Below are 27,972 nucleotides of genomic sequence, written 5' to 3'. Positions count from 1 at the left end.
TGCAGTCTGTAAAGGATAGGAGAGCAGTGGTAGTACTGTGGAATGGTCTAAAACCACATTGACAGTCAGCTAGAAGTTTATTTTGGAGAATGTGGTCAAGAAATTGTTGATGGATGCATTTTTCCATGATTTTGGCTAGTGGTGATAGTAGGGCTATAGGCCGAAAGTTAGAGAGTTCAGTTGAGTTACCACCCTTGTAAAGTGGGATTATGTGAGAGATTTTCCAGAGTGAAGGAATGGGGCCTTCAGTTATGGTTCCATTGATTAGGATAGAAATGGGATAGGCAAGAACTTTTGCAGCAGTTTGAAGGTATTCAGGTGGTAAGAGATCAGTGAGGGAGTACAAGGTTTAAGTTTATGAAGTAGAGTATAGATGAGGGCGGTAGGAATAGGTTTTAAGTGAAAAGTAGATGGTAAGGTTGTTAGGGAGGATGAGAGGGTAGAGTTAACAGGTGGTAAGGTGTTAGCTAGAGATTGGACAGTTTCAGTAATGGTATTGAAAGCATCAGCAATCTGGTTTGGAGAGTTTAGGGAAAGGCCAGATGGGGTTGGTGTTTTGGAGTGGCCTGGATGTAAAAGTTTATTTATGCCTGACCAGAAGCTTTGGGGTTGATTATGGTGCTTTTTCTGGAGTTTAAAGAAATAGTTTTTTTTTATCCTGAACTATTGATTTTTGGTGGCATTTCTTAGCTCTCTAAAGTATTGCTGACCAATTGGGTCTTTAGTGTTACTCCATTTGGAACAGATTTTATTTCTATGTAGGATTTGTTGTCTGGTTTCTTTAGTAAGCCATGGGGCTGCTTTGCTTCTAGTTCTTATAGAGCGTGAGGGGGCATGGAATTCAAGAATTTGTAGGAATTTGGAGTTAAAATAGGATACTGCTTCATCAATTGGCAGGTGCCTTAAGGGTAACCAGTCACAGGCTTGAAGTTCTGCTTGAAAGGTGGCTGGATCAAAATTTTTTTTGTTGCGGGTGATTTTAAAGGTAGTTTGGTTTGGGATAAAGGATTTTTGTCTAGATAAATAGGTAAGTGAATGGTCACTAATATCATCAGGAAGGATACCTACTTTGTAAGAGAGAGGGTGGATGTTAATTAAGATCCAGTCTAATATACTTTATTTGCAGCTGGGTTTATGGATTCTGGTGGTAATAGTTTGGGAGAAGCCATAGAGGTTTATACAGGTTGTGGGTTTATGAGTGGTACAGGTGTTCCAGTCTATATTAAAGTCGCCGAGTACAATGGTTTCCTGAGGGAAGAATGTAGAAAGCCACCAGAGGATACTTTCTAAGATGCTGATGTTACTGCCTGGGGGTAGGTAGGAGCATATTATGTATATAGATTTAGTAGTATTGAGCTGGAGCTTGGAGATGAGAATTTCCACATTAGTATCTAGAGGTGGTTGTACTAGTAAAGAGGTGACCTGTAAATGAGATTTGTACAGTATTGCTACCCCACCACCCTTTTTGGTAGTCCAGTCTAATCTCAAGATATTATAACCAGGTGGGAGTATTTCATTGTCTTTTGTAACAGGTTAAAGCCGGGTTTCTGTTAAGCATAAGATATCAAAAGAGTGTGTATCTAGTAGGGTGTGTAGTTGGCTTACTTTTTTGTTAACACTCCTTATATTGAGATGAGCTATGAGTAGAGAATTTGAGGTTATACAGGGAGTGAAGGGGGGAGAGGGGCGTCTTAGGGTGTTGCTATCTGGTCCTGGGTTTGGGATGAATGTCCCCATGAAGGAGAGGATGCTTATAGGGACTATATGTATGCTTCAGTAGTTTACTGTAATTAAGTTTAATTTCCTATATTGTGTGAATGTTATGTTAGAATGGCTTTGGACTATATATATATATATATATATATATATATATATATATATATATATATATACATACAGTGGATAAAACAAGTTTACACACCCCTATTAAAATGCCAGGTTGTTGTGATATAAAAAAATGAGACCAAAATAAATAATTTCAAAACTTTTCCCACCTTTAATGTGACCTATAACCTGTACAAGTCAATTGAAAAACAAACAAATCTGTTAGGAGAAAAAATATAAAAAATAAAAAACCTACAATAAGCTGGTTGCATAACTGTGCACACCCTTAAACTAATACTTTATTGAATCACCTTTAGATTTAATTACAGCATTCTATGTCATACTGCTATACCATATGAGTTATCCCTAATCTTTAGTATCCTAGTCCACACATCTATACAACTAACTTAACACATTTCCTCTTCTCTGTCACTTTCTGCTTTTAATACTACCGTTAAATACATGCCACCTATAATCTACATATTCCCACCACCTATCTATAAGATTCTAACAATATATATCCTACCTTTAAGTTTAACTGTCTAATTCTACCTCCCACTACATTTACCTTTCCCTTTTCCTACCCCCCCCTGCAAAAATAAATAAATAAATAAATAATTGAGCTGTATTGTTAAATATTTCTAACTGTATAATTTTCCTACACGCTAATGTTCTATTGTTACTGTGTTGTGCCTTTTTACAACATATATGCTGTTTAGAAAGTTTTCTGTATTATTTCACTTGCTTTATAAGTAATGGTTTCCTTACAAATTCATGTAATGATTCTCATGTAACTTTCTCCCCGGGCCTCCACTGAAAATGGGTCTCAATCCCAGTGGACTTTCCCAGTCAACAAATGTCAATAAATAAATCTATATATTTATATGTATCTATATCTATATCTATAAACTGTACATGTATATATACACACACACACACACACACACACACACACACATATATATGTGTGTGTGTGTGTGTGTGTGTGTGTGTGTGTGTGTGTGTGTGTGTGTGTGAGTATCTACATATGTATTCTTTTTATTAAGTAGGTAAAGACCTCACTTCTTCATTTCTTCAGAGTTCTGGCAAGGAAAACCTCCAGAAGAAAGAAACAAATAGAAAAACAGTATTATCTTTAAATAAAAACTAATAACAAAGACTGGAAACTTATAACCAATGGCCAGGCACACAACGGAATAAATGTAAAAATGCCTAGGGGCTCAAGAGACTACTCATGACAACAATATGTATGTTAAGCGCTTTCATTCGTTTAATGCACAAACTTCATCAGAACAGGATGGCAAGGCATACAAAATTCTTTAAATAGTACAAAATTCATCAAGGTTCAACCACTGAGAACAAAATAACAATTAAGTACAAAGAAATTTGAAACACCAGCCAATAAAAAGTATATTAGCATATAAGGTGGAGACTAATAAATTAGTCTATTTTTTAACATACATTTAATATTTATAAGCCCATTAAGCCCTGGTGTCTGATCTGCCCCTAGAAAAATCTGCCACCTAAGTTCCTTAATTTCTTACTTAGTGTTAAAACAATTAGTACACACACACACACACACACACACACACACACACACACACACACACACACACACACACACATTCACAGTCTTTTGATATATTCTCAGAGTTGCAAATCATTAACTTGTATACAAGGCTTTACTACAACACCCTAGTAAACAATATTTTAATGTGCATTATTTAACATATGTACATCTCTGTTTAGTGTTAGGATGACACATTAGTAGCATTAACCAGTTTGTCAATAGATATTATTTCCATTGCAGCTTCGATAGTTTAATATCTTAATCAAAAACATATCAGCTCTTATAGTTCTATGAGCAACTAAAAATACATCCTTAGTGTTTCTTGCAAAGGTTCGTTAAACTTAATAAAACATAGCAAAATGTAAAATTAGATGAGAAACTGAGATGCTGTATTCTATCACAGGTGAACCAAACTATGTCTGTTATAAATGGCCTTAAATAAGAGATCCATATTGTCTCTAAGCCTTTTCAAACATGCAAAAAAATGACTAAAATTTATTATCAACATAAACTCCCAATTCATTAATAGCAGCTATTTCCTGAATAGAGTGGTTGTTCACTGTATACATTAGCTTAAATTCATTCTGACCATTCTGCAGTGCAGTCTTTGCTGTCATTAAAATGGCAAATATTTGACTAAAAAAATGTTTTCTAAAATGTGGCCAGAAACAATTACATTGAGAGAAGTTGATGTAAAAAGGGACAATAATTTTGACAAATAATAACATAAAATATAAAACATGTGTAATTCAAAAATACCACAGTAACTGTGAAGAACACCTACCTGCCCCTCTTCTGACTTCCACTTGACGTTTGGCTGATAGTACAGAAAATCCAAGCCACTGTACTATAAGACTAGGACTTTTCTTTGATGAGTTATGGGAAGGAACCTATAGATTATAATACAACCAGATAATAAGGAAGTTATACAGAAAGAATAAAGTAAGTATGAAATATTAAAAATGTTTCCAACTATTATTAATTAAATGAAGTCTAATATCATCTGTTGAAATTTGAAAAGGAAAATTAGGCTAAAAGGTACAATGAAAATAGACTGATTACTGATTCTACTAACAAAAAAGCATTTTATAAACATCTAAACGCAGTTAAAAACAAACTATCATCCATCAACATGGCTTCAATTAATGATATTATTATTAAAGGCTAATATGTTATTGTTAAATTAATTAAATACATTTTCAAAAATGAGTCAGGATATCTGTGATAATAAGACACCTAACATTACTGAATGTCCATAAAGATTCATGAGATATAACATAAGTAAATAGGATACATTACTATGCAGCCAAATTAATAACGGATAAAGTCCTACCACAAGTAAGGGAAAGGACAGGGAATAATCAAATGCCATCATGGAAGTATTACATACAGAAAACTATAAAGCAATAAGACAAGAACTGTCACTGTTAGAATAGTACAGATGAAGGGAGAGATTGACAAAAACAGACATGATAAAAGCAATGCGCAGTATTACAATGGATCAGGATTTATCATGCACTATCACAAATAATAGAGTAAAAAAGTCAGCACAGGCAGAAAAACTTAGAAGATACTCAGATAAATATAAAGGAAAAGTACAAAATAAGCAAATTATTGATGACCCTAAAAAGTTTTACAGAGAATTGGGAAACAAGGTAAAAGGAATTGAAAGACCACCAAAAAAAGATGAAAAATATACACTTTGGAGAAATATTTACAAAGATCCTGTGGAACATAACAAAGATGCTAAATGGATAGAAGAGGTAAAAGAAATAATAAGAAGTTCAAATGTACAAGATATGAAATGGGATGAAGTAATAGCCAGACAGATTGAAACAAAGTTAAGAAAAGCCTCTAACTGGAAAACCCCAGGCCCAGATGCAATACCTAACTTCTGTCTAAAAGTATTAACATCTTTGCATGAAGATTTATCCTTGACCAAGACCTATTTATATGCACACCCCAAACAGATACCAGCCTGACTAACAACAGGAAAAGCAATGCTCCTATTTAAGAGTGAACCTGCAAGCTACCCTACAAACTATAGACAAATAACTTGCCTTCAGAAGACATATGAACTACTATACACTGGAATTGATATCGACAGAGTTTATAGTAATTTAGAAGAAAACTCAATTATGGCAATAGAACAAAAGAGTAATAAAAGAAAGCTATATGGAATGAAGGATCATTTGTTGTTAAATAAAGTCATAGTGGAGGACTGTAAAAAGGGGAAGAATCTAACTATGGCATGGATAGACAAGAAAAAAGCATTTGACATTATCCCACATTCATAGATAAAAGAGTGTTTAAAAATGTATAAGATACACCATACACTGATAAACTACATCACAGTGACCATGAAGCAGTGGCAAACCACTTTGCAGTTAAGCCATGATAAAGGACAAATTATAATTCCAGGGATAAAAATCCAAAGGGGGATGTTCCAAAGTGATTCTCTGTTACCATTGCTCATTTGCCTTGCCCTTAACCCATTAAGCTGTCTGCTTAACAGATTAGGCCATGGCTATAATTTGGCTCCCAGAAAGCAACAATGTGTAAAAGACTTCACTTCTTATCTTCACTTTGTAGATGATTTAAAACTGTATAGCTCATCACATGAGGAACTGAAACCACAACTGCAAGTAGTTAAACCTTTTTAGATGATCTAAGAATGTCATTTGGTCTTGATAAATGTGCAAAAGCAACCTTTAAAGCAGGAAAGCTGCAGCACAAAGAAAACATCAGTTTGGGACAAGAACGTGACATAAAAGAACTTGAGCAAGATGGAGTGTATAAATATTTGGAAACTGATGAAGGATCAACAATAAAACATGAACAAATGTGAATAAAACTTGGTAAAGAATATTTTAGAAGACTTAAATTAATCCTGAAAAACAGCATTGCCATCTAGGAACAAAATTCAAGCTATAAACCAATTTGTCCCTCCTGTCCTAACTTACAGATTTGGAGTAAATGATTGGCCCCAAAAGGTGTTGTACACATCAGACAGGAAAACAAGAAGGATGCTTCATGCTAATCATATTATTTATAAAAAATCAGTGCATACCAAGATTACATATTTCCCATTCAGAAGGAGGTACGGGCCTCCTTGAAACTGATTACATGTATAGATCTGCAGTCGTGGGACTGCATACATATCTGCTGGCCTCATAAGACCCAAGCATAGTGAAAATTTTGAAACATGAAGAGAATAAATCTAAGATGACTTCCCTGCTTAGTTTAGCAGAAGCATTTTGGGGTCAAGCGGGAATGAAAATCAAACCAGAAGTAAATAAAAATCAAGCAGTAACTGAATGTGCCAAAAAACAAAAGAAGGAATATAAGGTGAAGGATCAGATGAGAAGGCAAGAAATGCGGAAAATGCATAAATATAGTTGCAAGTACAGAAAACTCCTGGAACAACCTCATGTTGATCAGGATTGAATGCGGAAATGGTTAAGGAGAAGGAAATTCAAACCAAAAGGTGAAAGGATAATATTGGCAGCTCAAGACAATGGACTATGTACACGTTGGTTTACAAAGTCCATTGAACATGTGGGAGAAACAGACAAATGTAGGTTTTGTAAAACAGAAGTGGAAACAGTTGCACACCTTTGTTGCTGGTTGTGGCATAATAATGGTAGAAGGACTGTATACTGAAAGGCATAATAATGTGAAAAGACTGTTGCACTGGGGATTGTGCAAACATGACTATATTGAAATAGCTGAAAAACACTGGAAACATGAACCACAAAGTGGGATCGCCCATTACCAACAGTTCAAAAGATAGATGCAAGAAAACCAGATATAGTGGTTCATGAAAAGAAGACAAAAGTAGCATTGATCATTGAAACAGCTACACCCAGTGACTATAGTGTCTTACATACAGAGAGACACAAAGTCATAAAATACCAGGATCTGCAGGCAGAAACAAGAGCAATGTGGGAGAAAGATACATAGACAGTTACAACAGAAGTAGGAGCAACAATTGTATTTAGATCTGTTACTGATACAGGTAACTCCATACAAATTGCAGAAAGAGTCATTACTGGACACACTGCGGGTGCTGCGAACAGCACTTCTGGCTCACATCAAAGATTGATGCAATAGTAATTTCATGAACTTTAATCATACATTGACTTAGGAATGGGATCTATTCCCATCATGGTATTAGAAACCCAAAAGATCTGGAGAAATTAAAAAGTGAATGGATTTTTCTGAAACATAGTATGCAATCAGAGTCATCTTGGGTCGGAGGCTAATGGGCAGCATGCGAGGGTTTCAAAACATTTTTACTGCAAAATCAGACTGAATCTGCATGATGTCCCAAAGGATACCATTGAGGGTTCATCATACTATGAAATCAGTGAGTAAAGCAAAAGTCTCACAGCACAGTGGGGAAGAAGTTATGATCAATTTAATGTGTGGGATACCACAAAGAATGCAAAGTAGGGTTTCATAATCAGCTTGATGTAAAATCAAGGTAAGCATGTTTCCAAAAAACACATTCAGAGTTCTACAATCATTTTATTATGCATACAAACTGATTACTGGATGGAAGGCATTGATCAGGGTGCGACTCTGCTGTGCTAGTGATTACAACAGTAACTGTAAATGGTAGAGGTGTTGTGGCTACTGCTAAGTCATTGCCATTAGCAATCCTATCCATTACGCAGATAAGTCAATAATCACATACAAAGCACCGATTTCTATGCTTCTAACAAACATCAGGGTCCTATTTAAATAACAGCTTTATAAACTGCACCACCATGCAATGTATAGCTCAGTACTGGTATGCATAAAGTGCAAACAGCAATCCATGGCATCTCATAAGAAATGCTCTGGAATTTAATGAAGATATTGATATGGTTTAATTAAAAACTGTGGTGAAAACAGTGCAGAAAAAGTTAAAATTATGATAAACTGAAATAATATACTAAAATTACAAACTAGCTACAGTATGTTTTCCATTTTCATGCTTTTGTTTGACAACAAAATATGCAATAATTACTGAATTTTTTTCAACATAGCCATAGATCAGCTACCACCACCTCTTCTGGCAGGTTAGCCATTTTAGTTCCTCAACCCTAAATTTTATTTTATTTTAAATTTGTTGACCGGGTTTGTCCGACTGGGCTACAAATGCCCATTTTCAGCGGAGGCCCGAGGAGAAAAGCTCCAACAGAAAATAGAAATTTTACATATTAAATACATATAGAAATACATTCATCAGTACCACAGATTACTGCATTACAGTGCCACACATTACATTCATCAGTACCATACATTATTGCATTACAGTATCATACATTAGACTGTGGCAAGTGAAATACATAGAAATACATTAATCAGAGGGATACATTCATAATTACATATTATATACATAATAGTGCAATAGTTACAGAGCTGAAATATTTTACTAGTTATGTTTGTACAGTGATGTACCAAGAGGGGAAGATAAAGTAGTAAGTTTGTTTATTAAACGGAAGGAAGAGAGAAGGGAAGTAGAAGGTTATAGGGGAGTGTTTACAGGGGATAATTACATTGGCAAGTTCATTTTTCATGAAGGTATTTTTTGTAGCGGTTTTGAATTGATTGGGATGTTCAAGGGATCTTATATCTAGTGGTAGGCTATTCCAGGCCTTGGAAGGGTTAAAGCTATAGACTAGGTGACCCATTTTGGTCCTTGGTTTGTAGATTTTTAGTAGGCCTTGCCCAGAACTGCAGTGTAATCTAGTGGGTAGGTAATGAGAGACTAGAGATGAGATAGTTGGACAGAAAGAGGGTTTGTAGAGAATAGAATGAATAATCAGATTATACTGAAGCAGGTTACGTAATTCTAGCCAATTTAGTTCTTTTAGTGAGAGACAGTGATTGGATTTGTAAGAATTTTGGGCAGCAAATCTGGCAGTGGTTTCTAACTTGTTTAGTAGTCCAATGTTGAGGATGGTGAGAATTTGGGAGCTATAAAGTAAAGTGGGTAAGAAGTAGGCATTTGCAAGGGTTAGTTTTGCTGTTTTGGAAAGATATATTTTTTTCTATAGAGGAGACCTAGCTTGAGATGTGTTTTTCAGATACAATTATTGACATGTAAATCAAAGGTTAGTCTATCATCAATAGTAACACCTAAGAGTTTTGTACTGGTGTCCACCTGTATTTGAGTATTATTTTATGACAGTATGGAGAAGGAAGACTTTATGTGGTTAAGGTTTTTAGGGAGAAAGAGCAGTAATTTGGTTTTCTTTGGATTAAGGATAAGTTGGTTTTCAGATAGCCAGTTTTCTACAGAGTTAAAAGAGGACTGTGTGTCTGATTTTAGTTTAGTTGGTGATTCAGCAATAGTGATAAGTGTAGAATCATTTGCATATTGTATCAGTGAGGATCCAGGACAAGAAGAGTAGAGAAGGTTGGTAAAGATGTTAAAAAGAAGGGGCCCAAGGATGGAGCCTTGTGGAACACCCGTTTTAATAGGAAGAAGAGGGGAGAAAGCTGAGAGCCATTTGACTGATTGGAGTCTATAAGAGAGATTGCTGTTAAACCAAGATATGGTGGATGGAGAGAAGTGTAAGTTTGCTAGTTTAAGGAGGAGGAGTTTATGAGAGACTGTATCAAAGGCTTTAGAGAGGTCAATGAAGAGACAGGAAATAAGTTTGTTACGGTCTCTAGCTAGTGATAGACAGTTTAGGAAAGACAGGAGAGCTGTTGTAGTGCTGTGCATGGGACGAAAGCCATGTTGGGTAGGTGTGAGTAGATTTTCTTGCAGAAGGTAGTGTAAGACTTGATTGTGTATACATTCTTCCAGAATTCTGGAGAGTGGTGAGAGTATGGCTATGGGTCTAAAATTAGTTATATCTGTAGAGTTTCCTCCTTTGTGTATTGGAGGGGTGTAAAATTGCTTCCAGATGGAAGGGACTGTGGATTCCGTAATAGAGCGGTTTATTACAATAAAAACACCAGTGCATGCTGCACTATCTCATGGGGAGCCTCTCTTTGCAGTAGAGCATTATCTCCTAGTTTCCCCTCTTCAATTTATTTAGTCATTTAAGGACCTGGGTATGTGGGGTAGATCCAGCTTTGAGTTTTTTCTAATCATATTTTTCTAATTATATCAACCAATTGGTTAATGATAGTTACAGAAGTATAAGTTGTGTAAAAGATTTACAAAGTCTAGGAAATCAGAAATTATTAGTTATATTAGACCCAAACTTTAGTATGGAATAACAATATGGGATGCTTACATGAGTAAACTGGAAAGAGTACAGTGAAACTATACCAAGGGCATCCATGAATATGAAAATGTAAGTTATTATGAAAAACGAAATACCTGAACTTGTAAAGTGTCTCATATAAATATTTAAGAAGAGAGATTATTCATGTATGTAGGGCATTTAGAGACAACTACCTCTGGAATGTTTGGGGTTATCAAAAAGTAGTAAAGAATCATCAGATAACCCATGTAGAATATTCTGTAGGAATGAGAAGTGTAATAGTTGGTTCTCTGATAGACCAAATGATGCATGGAATAGACTACCTCATTACATTAAAGCAAGCACTAGTTTAGATATTTTTAATAACAGCCTGGACACGTCATATGGGAACAACTGTTTGGGACACTGTCAGGTTAGAAGAACGCCTGTTCTTAAAATAAATGTATGTGTGTCTGTACGCCTGTAACCTACAGACACTGAAAAGGTACAAAATAACGATGCCTTTTGTCACCCATTTTGTTTGCACTAGCCATTGAAAATGTAATGTCTGCAATAAGGTAGGAACATAGCATCACAGGAATTAAAGTGGTAGTTAAATATAAATCTAAAATACAACTCTTTGTTGATGATTTTCCTAACTCTATCACATATCAGTACATCAACTTTTCGTTTAAATAATATAACCAAAATATCTGAAAAAATCTCAGAGCTAACATTTAACAATAACAAAAGAAATGCAATAATCATCAGTAGTCCAAATACCTCCTTGTTCACATATGCATTTAATCTAAATAAGGATACCCAAGATTTAAAAAATTAGGAATACTTTTGGAACCCAATCCTGACAATATCAGGAGAGTTAATTATGACAGATGAATTAATGAAATGAATAATTTTATGAATTAATGAAATGAATAATATTATGATGAAGTGGACTAACATATTTTTGACCAAAGGGCAGGTTATGTCTCATAACAATTGTCATGCTCCCAAAAGTTTTATACGTAATACAACATTGCTTCTATCTCCTAATAAAAACAAATTCATTTTTATTACAAAAAGGCTTATTACTTTTTTATGGTTTCCTAAAAAGCATAAATTAGTCTATTCATACCATATTAGGAGCTGGACTAAGGGATGAATAATTTTGAAACATATGTTCAGGCATCCATATTTATGATAGCTAATTGTTAGTTCATATAAAGCAAACTGGAAAGACTTGCATCTAGATTTGTTAAAAGACAAGACAGTAAATATATTATAGCATGCTACTTTAAATACAAACAATAAGACATGGGTGACGATTAGCAAATATTTTCAGTATAAGATTTATAACCATGCAAAATCTGTGTGTATATATTTAAAACTTTCAGAAATTTCATTTACAAACAACTAGATCTCAAAAAATGGATTAATATAGCCTATCCATTTTGGGACTTCCAATATGGTTGCACACTGACAACTTAATTTCAGCTTCCCCAGTGTGAAAACAGAAACACAGAAAAGAGAGCCAGTGAACTTGTCCTTTTGGGTAAATTTCAGTAACTAGATAGCAAGTGCACTACATAGATGTCAGCAAAAAAAAAAAATCCAGAAAACCTGAAAGAAAATTAATCACAAAAAGAAATGAGGAGAAAACAGACTGGAAAGATTTCTGCAGCTGTTCAACAAACAGCTACCCAAGCTTCGGATTTGGTGCAAGATATGACTTCCAGTAATCTAAAGGAAAAATAAGTCAAACATACTCAGAGCTAATTAAAATAAATTAAACACTGAAGGAGTATATCAACTCAAAAAACAAAAGGATGGAAAAAATGGAAAAGGCTTTAAACAGATATTCAGATGAGGTGTTAAAACTGCAAAATTACAGGTTGAAATGAAGAAAAGTCTAGCTGAGTATGAGACTGCTCAAGAAGAGATGTTTCAAAAAATAATACAATTAGAGGGCAGAATACATAGGGAAAACCTGAGATTTTCTGCTGTACTAGAGAAGCTGGAAGGAACAGACTGCATTCATTTTATGAAAGCACAAATAAGCAACTCCACAGCAGGAGTTGTTAACTAAAAGGGCGCATAATGTGTATGCTCCAAACCTGGCCATGAGAAAGCAGTCTACACCTTTAACAGTAAACATGCTTTCCTACCAGCAGAAAGAGTTGATTCTGACAAAACTGCGGCAGAAGGACAAAGTACTAAAAGAGGGAGACAGCAGAGTGTTTGTGGAAAATGACTACTTACTGTACACCAGGCAGAACAGGAATAAATATATTCCAGTAATCAAGAGAATGTCAAGAAGCACGTGTGAGATTCAAGCTTTGGTGTCCAGCCATTTTCAGAATATTCTTTCCTAGATGGTCAAAATCATTTTTTGATGCAGAACATGCTAAGAAGGAAATAGAAAAGTTTGTGCAACAAAAGGTAAGCTGTCAAACAGAAGGAGTGTCTGCTTCTTGTTCTTCTGGTAATAAAGCCCATAGACAGACTGTGCCAGTGAAATATTTCCAGTGTTTCAAAGGAAAACCCTTGAGAGACAGAAAAAACACAAGAGTTGACTAGAAGAACCAGGAGTACATTAGAAATAAAGCAGAGACTGGATTTGGGAGATGGGATCAACAGGAAGAAAACCAGCAAGTCAGAAATTGACAAATAAATGTGGGAATACAAAGCATTAGTTATATTTGTGAAACATGACAGAATAAGAAAACCTGGAAATATTGGACTTATTTTACTTTGTTAAACTTGTAGGAGACTCCAAAGCATATACCCTATGTCATGGCATTAGTGTTTGGAAGAACATTTAGGGGAGGGGGAGAGGAAGAAAAGAGTTAACTGCAAGTAAAAAGTACAGTTTTGTACCTACCATAAATGTAGATGTTCGAGGATCCACATTGCTGCAGTCATAACCTGTGGGTAGTCCGCTGTCCTCGGTTGGCCCGAATACCAAAGGGTTAGGCTGGCGTCGGTCATGGCGCCCAGAGCTGACGTCAGTACGTAGTAGTACTTAAGCGCATGACCGACGCCATATCCTCAGTCTTTCTTGCCCCAGATGTCAGAAGGCCTTAAAAAGAAAAGGCCAGAGCCATAAAGGAGAAAAATAACAATTATCCCCAAGTAATAATAACAACAACAACAACAACCCCAAACCAAAGAGGGGAAGGAGGGAGGGAAAATAGGACTGCAGCAATGTGGATCCTCGAACATCTACATTTATGGTAGGTACAAAACTGTACTATGTTCTTCGTCTCACATTGCTGCAGTCATAACCTGTGGGTAGAATCCCAAAGCAAAGGAAAAGGGAGGCTGGCAAACTAAAAGGCATTAGGGGCTGCTAACATGCCCTGTAAGACTGCAGTGGCAAACCCAGCCCTGGACTTGGAGAAAAGAGGGAGATGGTAATGCTTAGTAAAAGTATGAACTGAACTCCAAGTAGCTGCTTCCAAAATGTCCTTAGTAGCTACACCCCTCAAAAAAGCAGTAGAAGTGGCCGTAGCCCTAGTGGAATGAGGTCTAATCCCAGCAGGAACATTTTTCCCATGATGAGAATAACAAAAAGCAATACAATTACCAATCCACTTTGAAATTGTCTGCTTTGAAACAGCTTTTCCTTGTGAACCCAAAGCAAAAGAAACAAATAACTGTTGAGTCTGTCTGAACTCCTTAGTTCTGCTCAAATAATAACGTAACTGCCTGTGTATATCCAAAGAATGCAAGATTTTTTCCCCCTTATTTTGGGGATCAGCATAAAAAGTAGGCAAATGGATAGACTGGTTCAAAGCCACATTAGAAATCACTTTTGGCATGAAAGTAGGGTTAGTACGCAAAGAAACTCTATCCTTATGGAATATTAGAAAGGGTTCAACTGCCATGAGAGCCTGCAATTCAGATACCCTTCTGGCAGAAGTAATGGCCAACAAAAAGGCAGTCTTCCAAGACAAAAACTTCAATTCAGACGTAGCTGCAGGTTCAAAAGGAGGCAAAGTAAGCTTCTCCAACACAAAATTGAGATCCCAGGAAGGAGTAGGAGCTCTATTGGGGGTCTTATATTTTTTGCCCCTCTAAGAAATTGCTTAAACAAAGGGTGAGAAAATAAAGGAGGGTCACAATCATAGTGAGCAGAAATGGCTGCAGCATGAACCTTCACAGAGGAAAATGACAAACCCTTGTCTAGTAATTCAGTAAGGTACTGCAGTGTAAAACTCAAATTAGGTACCGAGACATCAAAGTCCTTTGTTGTGCTCCAAAGAAAAAATCTCCTCCATTTATCAGCATAAACTTTTCTAGTGCTAGGCCGCCTAGCTTCCAAAATGACATCCAAAACCTGTTGGGGAAGCTGAGAACCCACAGGTTCTAAAACAGAATACGCCAGGCCGTTAGATGCAGGGACTGCACCCTGACATTGAGCAAATGACTGCTTGACTGGGACAACAAGTGAGGAAGCTGTGGCAAAGGCCAAGGAGGCTCCTGAATTAAACTCCTCAGCAGAGGATACCAGTGCTGACGTGGCCAATCTGGTGCTATTAAAATCATGCAAGGCTTGTCCCGCCTGACTTTCAAGAGTACCTTGGTAAGGAGAGGCAGAGGAGGAAAAGCATAGACGTGAAGGTTGTTCCAACTGAAAGATAGAGCATCCACTTTCCAAGCTTTGGGGTGAAACATCTTTGTGCAAAATTTTGGTAGTTGGAAATTTAAAGGAGAAGCGAACAGATCTATGTCTGGAGTTCCCCAAGCCACTGTCAATTGTTGAAATACCTGAGGATCCAATTTCCACTAGTGGGGATCCACAATTTGTCTGCTCAATACATCTGCTAGGGAGTTCTGTGCTCCTGGCAGAAACCATGCTTGAAGAGTGATGTGCAACCCCAGAGCAGTCTCCCACAATATCATAGCTTGTCTGCAAAGAGGGTAAGAATGGGTCCCCCCCTGCTTGTTGATGTACCACATGACTGTAGTGTTGTCTGTTTGAATCAACACCTGTCCTGGTTGAAGTAGGCCCTTGAAAGCCATCAGGGCAAACTGGACTGCTAACATCTCCTTCATGTTGATATGCAAATGCTGTAATTTGGGAGGCCACGTGTCTTGAATCCATTTCCCATTGAAGTGTGCTCCCCAAGCCAGGTCTGAGGCATCCGTCGTTAAGATCTGACTCGCCTCTGGTCGGGTCACAGAGAGTCCCTTGTTTAGGTGACATTCCTGTGCCCACCACAAGAATTCCTTCTGGATGCACGGTATTATCGGAATGACAGTGTCCAAATCGTGGCAGTGTTGAGTCCATACACTTTTGAGATACCATTGTAGCTTCCTCATATGCAGTTTGGCATTGGGAAGTACCAGAATGCAAGATGCCATGAACCCCAAGGCTTGAAGGACTGTCCTTGCAGTCAGCCTGGACCGAACTGATAATTGCTGGAAGTAGAGGTGAAGAGTTCTTTGTTTGTCCGGGGTCAGAAAAGCCATCTGAGGGGCTGTATTCAGTCTCACACCCAGAAAGCACATGTCCTGAGAGGGTACTAGACTGGACTTTGTTTCGTTCACAGAATACCCTAGGCACCTTAAAACTGCCATCACATACTGTAGCTGTTGAAGTAACTGGTCTTTGTCTTGAGCAAGAATCAGGCAATTGTCCAGATAAGGATAAATTTGTATTCCCCTCAATCTTAAGAAAGCTATTACAGGAGCCAGAACCTTTGTGAACACCCTGGGTGCAGTAGATAAACCAAAGGGCAATGCAGAGAACTGATAATGAGAAGTACCATCCCGAAAACGCAGGAATCTCCTGCAGCTGGGCCTGATAGGAATGTGAAGATAGGCTTCTTTGAGATCCAGAGTTACCATCCAGTGCTCTTTTCCTAGCAGAGGCAGAAGTTGTTGTAATGTTAACATCTTGAACTTTGGAATGTCTAGGTATGTATTGAGAATGGACAAATCCAGAATTGGCCTCCAAGTGTTTCCTTTCTTTGGCACTAGGAATAGACGAGAATAAAACCCTAGGCCTTCTTCTGACGAAGGTACCACCTGGATTGCCCCCATCTGTAAAAGCAAAGAAATTTGATCCTGAGCCTCCATCCTTTGCTGAGGAGGTACATCTGGCATGCCTTTGAAAGGGGGAAAAGTGTGAAAATAAAACTTGTAGCCTTGATTTATTATGTCCAACACCCATTTGTCCTGGGTGACCAAATGCCAATTTTGTTTGAAAAGTGCCAACTTTCCTCCTAGAGGAGCTGCCAGAAGAGAAGGGTCTGGCAGCTGAAGATACAGGTCATTGGGTCTGTTTACGAAAAGGCTGACCCCTGCCCTCACCAGAAGATTGTGCAGGAGAACTCCAAGTCCTAGGTCTGAAAGAACCCTGAGCGAGAGCCCTGCCCCTACCACGTCTAGATCTGCCCTTAGGCTGAAAATTCGAAGAAGGGTAAGACCATCCTCTTGCAGGCCAATTCCTGCTGAACTTAGGGGGCTGCACTTGCAAAAATTCCTTAACTGTCTGCATAGACTTAGCTTTGTCTTCCATCTTTTTCAAAACTGACTCCACAGGGGAACCAAAAAGAACTTCAGATTGAAGGGGAGCATCCAAAATCCGAGCTTTAACAAGCTCTGACAAATTTTGATCCTTAAGCCAGGCATGTCTACGAATAACTGAACCAGTAGCAGCCACCCTGGATGAAGCCTGAAGGGCATCGAAGCCACACTGCAAGGAATGTTTACCAACTTGATCTGAAGCATGAACCAAGTCCTGCAATTCCTTACACTCTATACCCTCAGCTAAAGCATCTACCTTAGCTTTCAATTGACCTAACAGAAAGTTCTGATACTTCAGCATATGGAATTGGCAATTTAAAGCCCTCATAGCTAACGTAGAAGAGGTGTGCACTTTTTTACCCCACCTATCCAACGCTCTAGAATCTTTATCCAAAGGAACTGGATTCTTAACCACAGAAGCCCTGACACCCTTAGGCCCTTGAATAATAGTTTCCGGGTCAGCTCTAGGGCTCTTATACAAATATTTATGTGCCTCTGGAACTCTGTAATACCTGTCTGGCTTGACAGGGGCAGGGGGTAAAGAATCAGGATTAAGGGAAGCTTCAGAAAAAACATCCTGAACAACATCTAAAACAGGGGGAATAGCCAAAGGTCTATGCTGTGGCAAAAACAAAAATTCTCTAAGCCTCTTACGAGAATCTGAAAAATCCTGACCTTCCCACTTGAAATGCTCCCTCATGGAATGCAAGGTTTCAGAAAAGGAAAAATCCTCTGGAGGTGAAGGACAGGAATCCTCTGCATCCGAATCAGAATAGGGAGGAAAATCCTGAATATCCTCAGCTGAGGACTCAGAGTAATCTAAGGAATGCTCCATTCCCTCTAAATCTGTCTCCACCCTAGGCCTCTTCTCTGGAGGGGGCATAGAACCCCTGATCAAAGTAATCAAATCCTCTGCCATTTTCAACATATGTTTTTTAGGAACAGAGCCCGAAGAACCAGGGCTGTGTCCCGTACCAGAAACACCAGGTCTAGCCTTAGCAGGGCCTTTGGTGACTGAAGTAGAAGGCCTAATAACCTTTTGTAAGGATGGAACCACAGAAACTTGAGAGGCACCCTCGGCCTGACCTAACTCCTGAGAGGCCAACTCCTGTAAAAGTAAAGGTTCCCCCTGAGATTCAGCCGAGACCTCGGCTGGATCCACAGATTCAACCGTAGACTCCATAGAACCGGCGTCCGCAACGGACAACTCATCCGGTTTAGACCTTAAAGATTTATCTTTTCGCTGTTTAGCAGTAGAGGGCATCGGAGGATCCGACGGCATGTTGTAGTTACACCGCTTACCGAAAACAAGCCTAGCACAGTCTAATCTGCGTTTAATGGTGCACTTATTAAATCTAGCGCAAAAGCAACACCCGACTACATCGTGCTCAGGCCCTAAGCAAGGAATACAGAGAGAATGATAGTCCCTATGAGGTATCTGTTTCCCACAAGAAATACAATTATTAACTTTTTCTGACATCCGGATCAACTGAGGCAAGAAAAGACAAAAATTTTCCCCAACGGGGTACTTAGCCCAACTTGGTCTTCGGTCTGAAACTCGAAAACTGAAAATTTCAGAACGCCGAACGGCACTTGCAAACGCTGCTTCTGCTTCGGACCACGCGGCAAGAAAGACTGAGGATATGGTGTCGGTCATGCGCTTAAGTACTACTACGTACTGACGTCAGCTCCGGGCGCCATGACCGACGCCAGCCTAACCCTTTGGTATTCGGGCCGACCGAGGACAGCGGACTACCCACAGGTTATGACTGCAGCAATGTGAGACGAAGAACATCAAAATGTTCTTAACAGTAGTATTTTTATAATTCATGATTTAACCTGCATGCTATAAAATACAGCTTCCTCAATTATTTGTGAGTGTAAGAAGGATAGTAAAGTAAATAGGTGCCCCTGTTTTTTTTTCCTTCTTCTTTCTTTCTCCTTGATCAGTTTTAAGAAATGCAGGCACTGCAATGTAAGAAAAAAAAGAAGAAGGAGAACAGTCTGGTCAAAAGTGCATGATACAATAAAAAATGAAATGTTTTTTTGTTATTCTTGCATAGGGGAGTGACTGGATGAAGGCTCTTGAGCTAGTAAAAAATGTTAAGGGGAAGCAAATAAATAAAAAAGAACACTGAATATAATAAAATGTTTCCCTCTATCAAATAAATGAGTGTTTGTAGTAGAGGCAAATGGGCATCTGGTTCTCAAGTCTCTATGGAGACAATCTGATAAGGGGCAATAAAAACATACTTCTTTCTTAAAATGGCTAATGTTTTCTGAAAGCATTCAAGTGTTTTTTTTCTCATCTGGGAGAGAAATAAAGGTAAGACATAAACAGAGCAATTAGTGGAAGTAGAAGCACAAGCTATACCATGCATCTTAGTATGAATGTTTGTCTTTCGGCTTTTCCCGGTTAGGGGTCGCCACAGCGGAACTCCAGTCCGCTAATGATAGGCAGCAGATTTTTTCGATGCCGAGTTGCCAGCTCGACACCCAACCTTCAACGAAGGCATGTCCATTCACGCATGTCTTTTGGAATGCCATTCGACCGCGGGGAGGACATGCAGACTCCACACAGAAGGCACTCCCCACACTCCAGCCGAGAATCGAATAACCTTCCTTATATGTTAATCCAAGTGTGTTAGTGTGTCTGTCAGTCTTGGACAATTGTTCCTTTTAGGAAGGTTAAACTTTGATATTTGAAGATGTACATAGTTTTGTGAGTTAGTATTATGTTAACAGGTTTTAGGGGTGTTCTGAGGGTGTGTTTTTGAGGGTTTTCACTAAAAGAAAAGGTTTTGTAAGACGCAACATAGGTTTAAATGGATATGATAAGAAACAACTGTATAAAAGATCAACCTGACAAATACTAGTATATGCATGCAACATAAAAGCTAAAACTAAATATTAAAAAAGCTCTAACGCATAACAAATAGCAATAATAATGTCTTAACATAATGACAACACTTTCTATACTATCTTTAAATGTAAATGGTCTCATAGATCTATACAAAAAAAGGAGTAGTGAACTATATTAAAAATGTACAGTGTAAATAGTTATGCTACAGGATACTCATTTGAAAAGAACTGAGCATGTGAATTTGATATACAAAGGATTTCAGGATGTTTTTTCAGTGGAATATCTAGGACAAAGGAAAATGGGACTATTTATATAAATTGCAAGAGGAGCTCCAATTGTGATAGAAAAGGGAACAGAGATGATAATGACAGATTTGTGGTACTAAGGGGTTAGTGGTAAGAGAAGAGGATTACACTGGCATGTATTTATATAGTCCAGCTAAAATTGCTATAATGGAGCTTAAAAAAATTCTGGGAGAAATAATCAGCTTTCAGCAGAGAATATTACTTATGGGTAGGGACTAGAATTTGATTTGCAGCAGTCTAGATGTATCTGGAGGCCCAAAAGGGAAAATATAACAAAAGAGGGTAGATTTTTGAAGAAATTTATGAAAATATTTGGCATGGAAGATGTGAATTCAGCTGGAGTCCAGAGTGAATTTACATATTATTCTCCAAGGTACAAAAACTAGGCTAGGCTAGACAGAACTTAAATTTCACAGGAACATGTGCATTTAATTGACAGTTTTGATACACATTCAATAACTTTTTCAGATCACATGTCAATAACAAATAAAATAAAAATGCAGAGTAATGAAATAAAAATGAGACACTGGTATTTTCCAAACTATCTGTTAAAATGAAAGGAATTTAAGAATGGGTAGTGTTAATTATTTGGGGGTTATTAGGGAAGATAGAAATTTCTTCTGAAAATACAGCTAGGGAGTGGGATAAAATTAAAGTGGAGTTTATAAATAGGGTGAAAATAAAAGAAAGACAGATAAGATTAAGCAGTAACCAGAATTATTTAGAAGGACTGGGCAAGAATTATTTAGAAGGACTGGGTTTTAGCTTGGTGGATCCTGTTTGGGTGTCCTGCAGACTACAGCACCAGAAATGAGAAGGAGAGACTTTTTGCTGATTCAAAGTATCTTTTGGCTTTTTCTCGACTGTTTTTGCTTATCACACTTTAAAAAACATTTATACTGTGGTTCTGTTAATATTTCCGCTGCATTTTACTGTTAACTCATTTTATTGTGTGTGCACTTTGATTTTCAGCTTAAAGTTAATCATTTAAACTGCATTTACTACTATAGGCATCACACTCAAGTGTGACCACTTTTTCTGTGCATAAATACTGTTAAATTGCTTTTTTCTGCTTAAGTTCTCAAAAACAAATACTAACTGTTTTGCTTGTTTCCCGGCTTTTCCTATACTAGAATAGTCTGGATCCCAGAATGGCTGGTTTCAGGACTTTATTTGTGTTTCTGAGTTGTCCAGACCTTGCTGTGGTAGTGGGAAGTCTTTCTGCTTATCAGTGAGAGTGGTAAGCATTGAGCAGCCTATCTGTCCCAAGAGGAGTAGTTTCCAGCTCTGAAATTGAACCTTATTGGTCATTTTGGGCTGAATTCTATCCCTTTCAACATTCTGAGTTAAAAAACCCATGTTTGCATATCACACAGTGCTACTTAGCTAGGGTTAAACTATTCCCAGCACCATAAAGTCTGCTCTTCAGTTGTTCCCTTAGAGCTAGTCAGTTTCTTAGTTTTAGCACTTGGATTTGCTTCCTCGTGCTTAGCACTTGTTCAGAACTTGTTGTAAGCACTAAATAAGCTACAAATTACTACAGCACTCAGCCTTCCTCATTACATAGTGGAAAACAGTTTTAGTACTTACTTTCCTTACTTGCCTAGAGGAAAAACAGCTCCTGTACTTACTTTCCTCACTTGTCTAGAAGTAAATAGTTTTTTATTCAGGCATGTCCAATGGTCAGCTCCCAGTGCTCTCTTCTGTCTACCTGATGAATCTGGGCATCTTGGGGCAATGTAGCAATTGCCTCATGCATACAGACAACCCTCTCCTCCTACCACCCAAAACTACAACCTGTGAGAGATGCACTTATCTAGCCAAACTGAAGGCAACGCTCTCTCTAACCAAGACTGAACTTGATAGTCAAGAGGAGAAAGTAAACACTTGCACCACACCACACTCATCACATAGTCCCAGTAAACCTACACCACCAAAAACGACACACAGAAACACAAAAACATTCATGGAGGCTCTCAATAGTAATCTGCCAAAGCAACAGAGTCCTGCAAAGCAGAAATGCAAGCAACCTCCACCCCCCAACACAACCCGAATGACACACAGCCCACAGACTCAGTGTGCCACTCAACCACAGCTCATAAGGCAAAACAACGTACCCAACACACTAGTCATTGGTGACTCTATAGTCAGGCACACTGATGTCCCACTGACCAGGCTAAACAAGGAGAAGGCTACAGTCAGCTGCCTGTCGGGTGCCAGGATCCGCCACATAACCCACGCACTCAGGTCACCCCACAAGTACAAATATAACTCTGTCATTGTCCATGTTGATGTGAAAGATCTGAAATGTACCTCCCTGGACTACATGAAAAGAGACATGGAAGAGCTCTCCGATCTTGTAGCCCAGGCAGGTATAACCCTAGCCCTGAGTAGCATCCTGTCATCAGCCAGAATGATACCGCAGTACAAGGCCAAAATGATTGATTTCAACAATTGGCTAAGTGTCTGATATCATTCTAAAGGGATCCAGTATCTGTCTGCCTGGGACGATATGGTCGACAGACCACAATGCTTTGCCAGAGATGGCCTGCACCTGTCACCCCTGGGATTCTGGATACTGGTCAGTTTCTTGCCACCCCTATAGTGCCTTTTTTAGGCAAGTTTCAAATGACAAATTCACCACTGTAAAAGGTACAGGCAAGCAAAAGCTGAGGGTAATGTTACTCAGTGCTAGAAGTATAAACCTGAAAATGTACTCACTTGAGGCACACCTTAAAATGGAGAACATTGATATCTATGCAGTGTCTGAGACCTGGTTCAAGGCTCCAGACAGCATCCCTGCATTACCAGGCTATAACTCATACTACACCTTTCGGCCTTCTAACCTGGACCTGAACACTAAAGGCAGAGGTGTGTCCATATTCATTAAGGATATCCACACCTCCAGGCTAGCTGCTCAGCATAATGCATCCGAAGTGCAACTAACTCTGGGTAAAACTGCAATTCAAACTGTAGCTTCCTACAGATTCCCCACCATGCCCTAGGATTCCCACTCCTCTTTTCTTGATATACTGTAAAATATTAGGATTCAACCAAACGCCCTAATAATGGGAAATTTCAACTATCCCACCATTAACTGGGAAAACTACTCATGTACCAACTCCTTCGCTCAATGCTTTCTGGAATTCATAAATTCCAATCCCCTGAATCAACTTATCCTCACCCCCACAAGGGGCAACAATATCCTAGACCTAGTCATTACAAACATGAGTGACCAGTGCTCCACACCCGAAGTCAGCTCTTCGCTGGTCAGATCCAACCATAAGCTAATCACTCTAGATATCCACATTCTGCCCCCACCCACCATTACGGAAACACCTGTAAAAATTTTTTCCAAAGCCAACTTCATGCTTCTTAAGACAGAAGTGGTGAACTTCATGACACCCATGCAGAAGGACAATATAGTTACGACTGCTGAATCCTACACAAATGCACTCTATAAACACTTACACGAGTGCATGGATAGGGCTATTCCTAACAGAACCAAGATGCTATCCTCCAAAAAAAAAGGAAGCCAATCTGGTGGTCCCCTGCCATAAACAAACTCTACAACAGAAGGAAGAAACTGTTGCAAAAGAGAGTAAAATCCCATGAGTGGAGGAACTCCCAGTTCAGCCTCAGTAAGAAGCTGAGATCCCTCATAAAATCCTCCAAAGCTAGCTACGAAAACAAAATCGCCACTAATTCTAAGGACAGCCACAAAGCATTCTATAGCTATGTCAAGAATCTCAATGGCAACACCCAGATCTGCTCTGAGCTACAGCACAATGATATGAAAATTACAGAACCAACTGATATTGCCAACATCCTGGCATATAGGTTCAGTGCTAACTTTACCCCCCACCCACCCACCCCACCCCCTAAACGGCCTATACCTATACCGGAAGAATGCAGAGTTCCTGTAATCACAACTACGCAGGTAACAACTGCACTCCCTAAAACCAAGAACACAACATCCATGGGACCGGACAGCATCACAGGCTGCGTTTTAATTGAACTTCAGAACGAACTAGCTCCCCATCTAAGCACCATATTCAATCATAGCCTCACATCAGGCTTTGTGCCCAATGAATGGCGCACAACAACAGTTATCCCACTCCACAAAGGGGGAGCCACCACGGACCCCAGGAACTATCACCCTATTAGCCTAACGAGCCTGGTCTGTAAGGCCATGGAACGTATCATCACGGAACTTACAAAGACATTGGTAACCTCCAAGCTCTGGACCCCACTCTGTTCAGGTTTGTAAATGGAAGATCATGCCTCTTGAACCTGAACAACTTCTTTGAAGCAGTCACCAAAGCCGTACACAATGGTAAGGTGGTTCACACAGCCTATCGTGACCTCGCCAAGGATTTCGACACCATCCCCCATTCGGGAAATATAGATAAACTCAATAAATTTGGTATAAATCCCTGCATCACAAGATGGGTTGCCAACTGGCTCACTGACAGAACCCACACTGTAAAAGTTGCAGACTCCAAATCTGACTTCAAACCAGTGACAAGTGGAGTACCACAGGGTTCAGTCCTGGGTCCTCTCCTGTTTATTATGTACTTCTCTGAAGTACAGGCTAACACAGAAGGCCTCTGGCTAATGAAGTTCGCTGATGACTGCAAACTAGGAGCCATAGTCCAGTCCCCAAATGATGTGGACATCCTGCAGAAGGGCCTCACTGAGACAGGCACCTGGTGTTAGAGCCATGGCCTCAAGCTCAATGCCAAAAAGTGTGCTGTTATCCCCTTTGGTAAAAACTCTGTACCCATGAACTACCATGTAGGTGGCAGTCTACTTAATGCCAAATGTGTGATGAGACACCTTGGAACCCAGGTGAACAGTAGTCTCTCCTTTGATAATCACATCGCCACAGTAGTCAGGAAATCCTTCTACATGGCACACCTCATCACGAAAGGGTTCTCATCCAGGAAAAAAAGAGGTCATTGTTCCCCTCTACTCGTCGCTCATTAGACCCATTATAGAGTACAATGCCCCTTTTGGGATGTACCTCACAAGACATCTGCAACAGCTGGAAAAGCTTCAGAAGTACTTCACCAAGAGGATTACTGGCCTCAAATAGATGCCCTATGCTGACCGTCTCAAAAAACTCCAGCTTTACTCTGTAGCATATCGCCTACTCTGAAGTGATCTCTGCCTAACATACAAAGCTATGTCAGAGCTGCTGGACATGCTACACCTAGTCACCACAATAAACAGAACATGCTGGAGAGATAGATTCCTGTCCCAGAGACTCCCCATACTCTGGAACAAACTACCCATCTATGTCAAGCAGAGTTCCTCATTAGACCTCTTCAAGAAAAATCTCGATGAGTGGATGGGACATAGGAAATTCACCCCGGGGATCACTTCTGTGGCTCTGCTCAACAGGGGCACAGGAAAATAACTTTCTTGGGTGGCGAAAGCCAAGGAACCATGTTGGCTAGGCTTACTTAGGCCCTTGGGCTGATAGCCTAGTACCTACCTATGAACCTATAAGAAGAGGAGCAATTGCAGAGTGCTAAAAGGAAAATAATGGATTATCTTGATATTATGCATGAGGTTAGAAAGACTGCCATTAGGCAACTTTATTTATTTATTTATTTATTTTACAATAACTCCAGAGCACTAAAAACTTTAGCACAACTCAGGCAACAAAAAGTAGAAAGGGCTGTTGCCAAGCTTAGGGAGCCTATAATAAGGAAGACAACCAGAAATCTTGTAGGGGTACTAGAAATATTTTGGAAATTTTAAGAAAAATCTGTATAAAACAGAGAAATATGGAAATTTAGAAAAATTATGAATGAAAATGTTTATAGAAAAATTAAATATGGCAAGGTTAGAGGTAGATGAGGCTCAACTGCTAACAGTTTATATAGGAGGAGAGGAGATAAAAATGATGATGTATGACCAAGCTACAGGAAAGTCCACAGGAATAGATGGTATTCCTGTGGAAGTTTGGAAGCTAGGACGGAAAAACTGATAAAGACCTGGAAGGTTTTAAAAGTACTTTAAAAGAAGGAGAAGCACCAATATCTGGAAGAAAGTAGTGGCTGTAATGCCTAAAGATGGTAAAGACCCATCAGATCCAGCTTTATATAGGCCTATTTCAATTCTAAAACATGATTATAAAGTGTTTATGTCTATAATGGCTGAAAGAATGACAAAAGTAATGCCAACACTGATGGATACAGATCAATGTGGTTTTTTGGAAGGGAGGCAAACATTTGACAACATTAATAAAACAATGATGATCCAGATTAAAGCAGAATATACGAAAACACCACTGTTCTTTGTAGGTCTTAATGCAGAGAAAGCATTTGACAGACTAAGCTGTGATATTATGAGCAGGGCAATGGAAGAATTTGCATTTCCTGATACAATTACAAGGTTGATTAGGATTTTTGAGGGAACTGAGGTGAAAATTAAAGTGGATAGGCTCTTCTCTGGTAAGCTCTGCTTGAGCAGAGGAACCAGGGAAGGATACCCTCTTTCTCCTTTGTTGTTTGTGTTATGTTATGAACCTCTGGCAAAGAAAATAAACGAGTCAGAAATTTAAGGATATAATTGGTATGGTAATCAAGAAAAGCTGGCTTTATTTGCAGATGATATTATTTTATACCTGATAAAACCAAAAAAGGACATTTCAGTGTTGTGGAACACTTTGAAACGGTTTCAAGTATTTTGGGATACAAACTTAATGAAGATAAAACAAATGCAATAGCATAAACTATATACCCTCACACAATTTGGCTCAGTAATACCCCTATTTATGGGACATGATAAAATAAAGTGGTTAGGAGGAGGATTAAAAGGATTCTGTGATGGCAGCTAAGGATATGTGGAAAGAGACTAAACAAAATATAATACAAAAAATGAAAAAATGGAAGCTTTGTTTTATGGATATGGGTAGTAAGATACAAGCAGTCACAATGTTTTTAGTCCCTTTAGTTTTATGCACAGGTCAGTACCAACCAGAGGAGAAGATGTTAATAGCAATTAATACAGAGTTGAAGGACTTTATCTGGGAGGGGAAGATGGCATGAGTCAAGTAATCTGATCCTTTCAAGAGAACAAGGTGGTTTAGGATTATCTGATTTGAAGGGGTATTTCAGAGCTACACAGTTAAGGCTCCTATATATAGCACAAGTAGAAAGCTATAATTCAAATTGGAAAGGGATAATGATGAAACAAGGGGGAAGCTCAAGAAACAAGGAGAGACTGGGATTTTGGGTGCAGATCCTTAAGGAGAACAACAATAACCATACAGAATATTACATTCATAAAGAAGTAGAAAGTATTTTAAGAACTAAGCCAACATGGGAATGGAGAAAGGAGATTCTGCTGATTAGGATAACTGCAATTAGAGATACAGACAATAAGCAAGAGGGTGCTGGAATTTACTGGAGAAAACTGGCAAAGGAAACAAGGTATTGGGAGCAAATAATCAGAGAGGGAAAGGTAATAGAATGGGAAGAGGCCAATAATTTATTTGGGCTGCAGGCTAGAGATAGTCTTTCCTATCAAGGATTCATTTCAGAGTACAGGAAAAGAGAATGAAACAGCGGGATCCTAAGTGAAAACACTGGTACAATGTTTTTGTAGAATCTAGAACAGAAGCTGCTAGTAAAAAGAGATAATTAGTACAGCATATAAAATACTGCATGATAA

General features: G+C 38.7%; 1 protein-coding gene across 1 annotated transcript in view; it reads right to left on the bottom strand.

Annotated features, from left to right (window-relative positions):
* Window positions 1-27,972, bottom strand: part of LOC122796296 (NFX1-type zinc finger-containing protein 1-like) — a 609,414-nt gene that overhangs the window by 139,063 nt on the left and 442,379 nt on the right. The window contains exon 10 of the mRNA XM_044064663.1: window positions 4,179-4,284. Within this exon, the coding sequence (XP_043920598.1) occupies window positions 4,179-4,284 (106 nt within the window). The remainder of the gene's footprint in view (window positions 1-4,178; window positions 4,285-27,972) is intronic.

This window comes from Protopterus annectens, chromosome 3.part0 (genome assembly GCF_019279795.1).
Source record: "Protopterus annectens isolate FY-2018-M chromosome 3.part0, PAN1.0, whole genome shotgun sequence".
Classification (NCBI taxonomy): domain Eukaryota; kingdom Metazoa; phylum Chordata; order Ceratodontiformes; family Protopteridae; genus Protopterus; species Protopterus annectens.
This window is presented reverse-complemented; position numbering and strand designations above follow the sequence as displayed.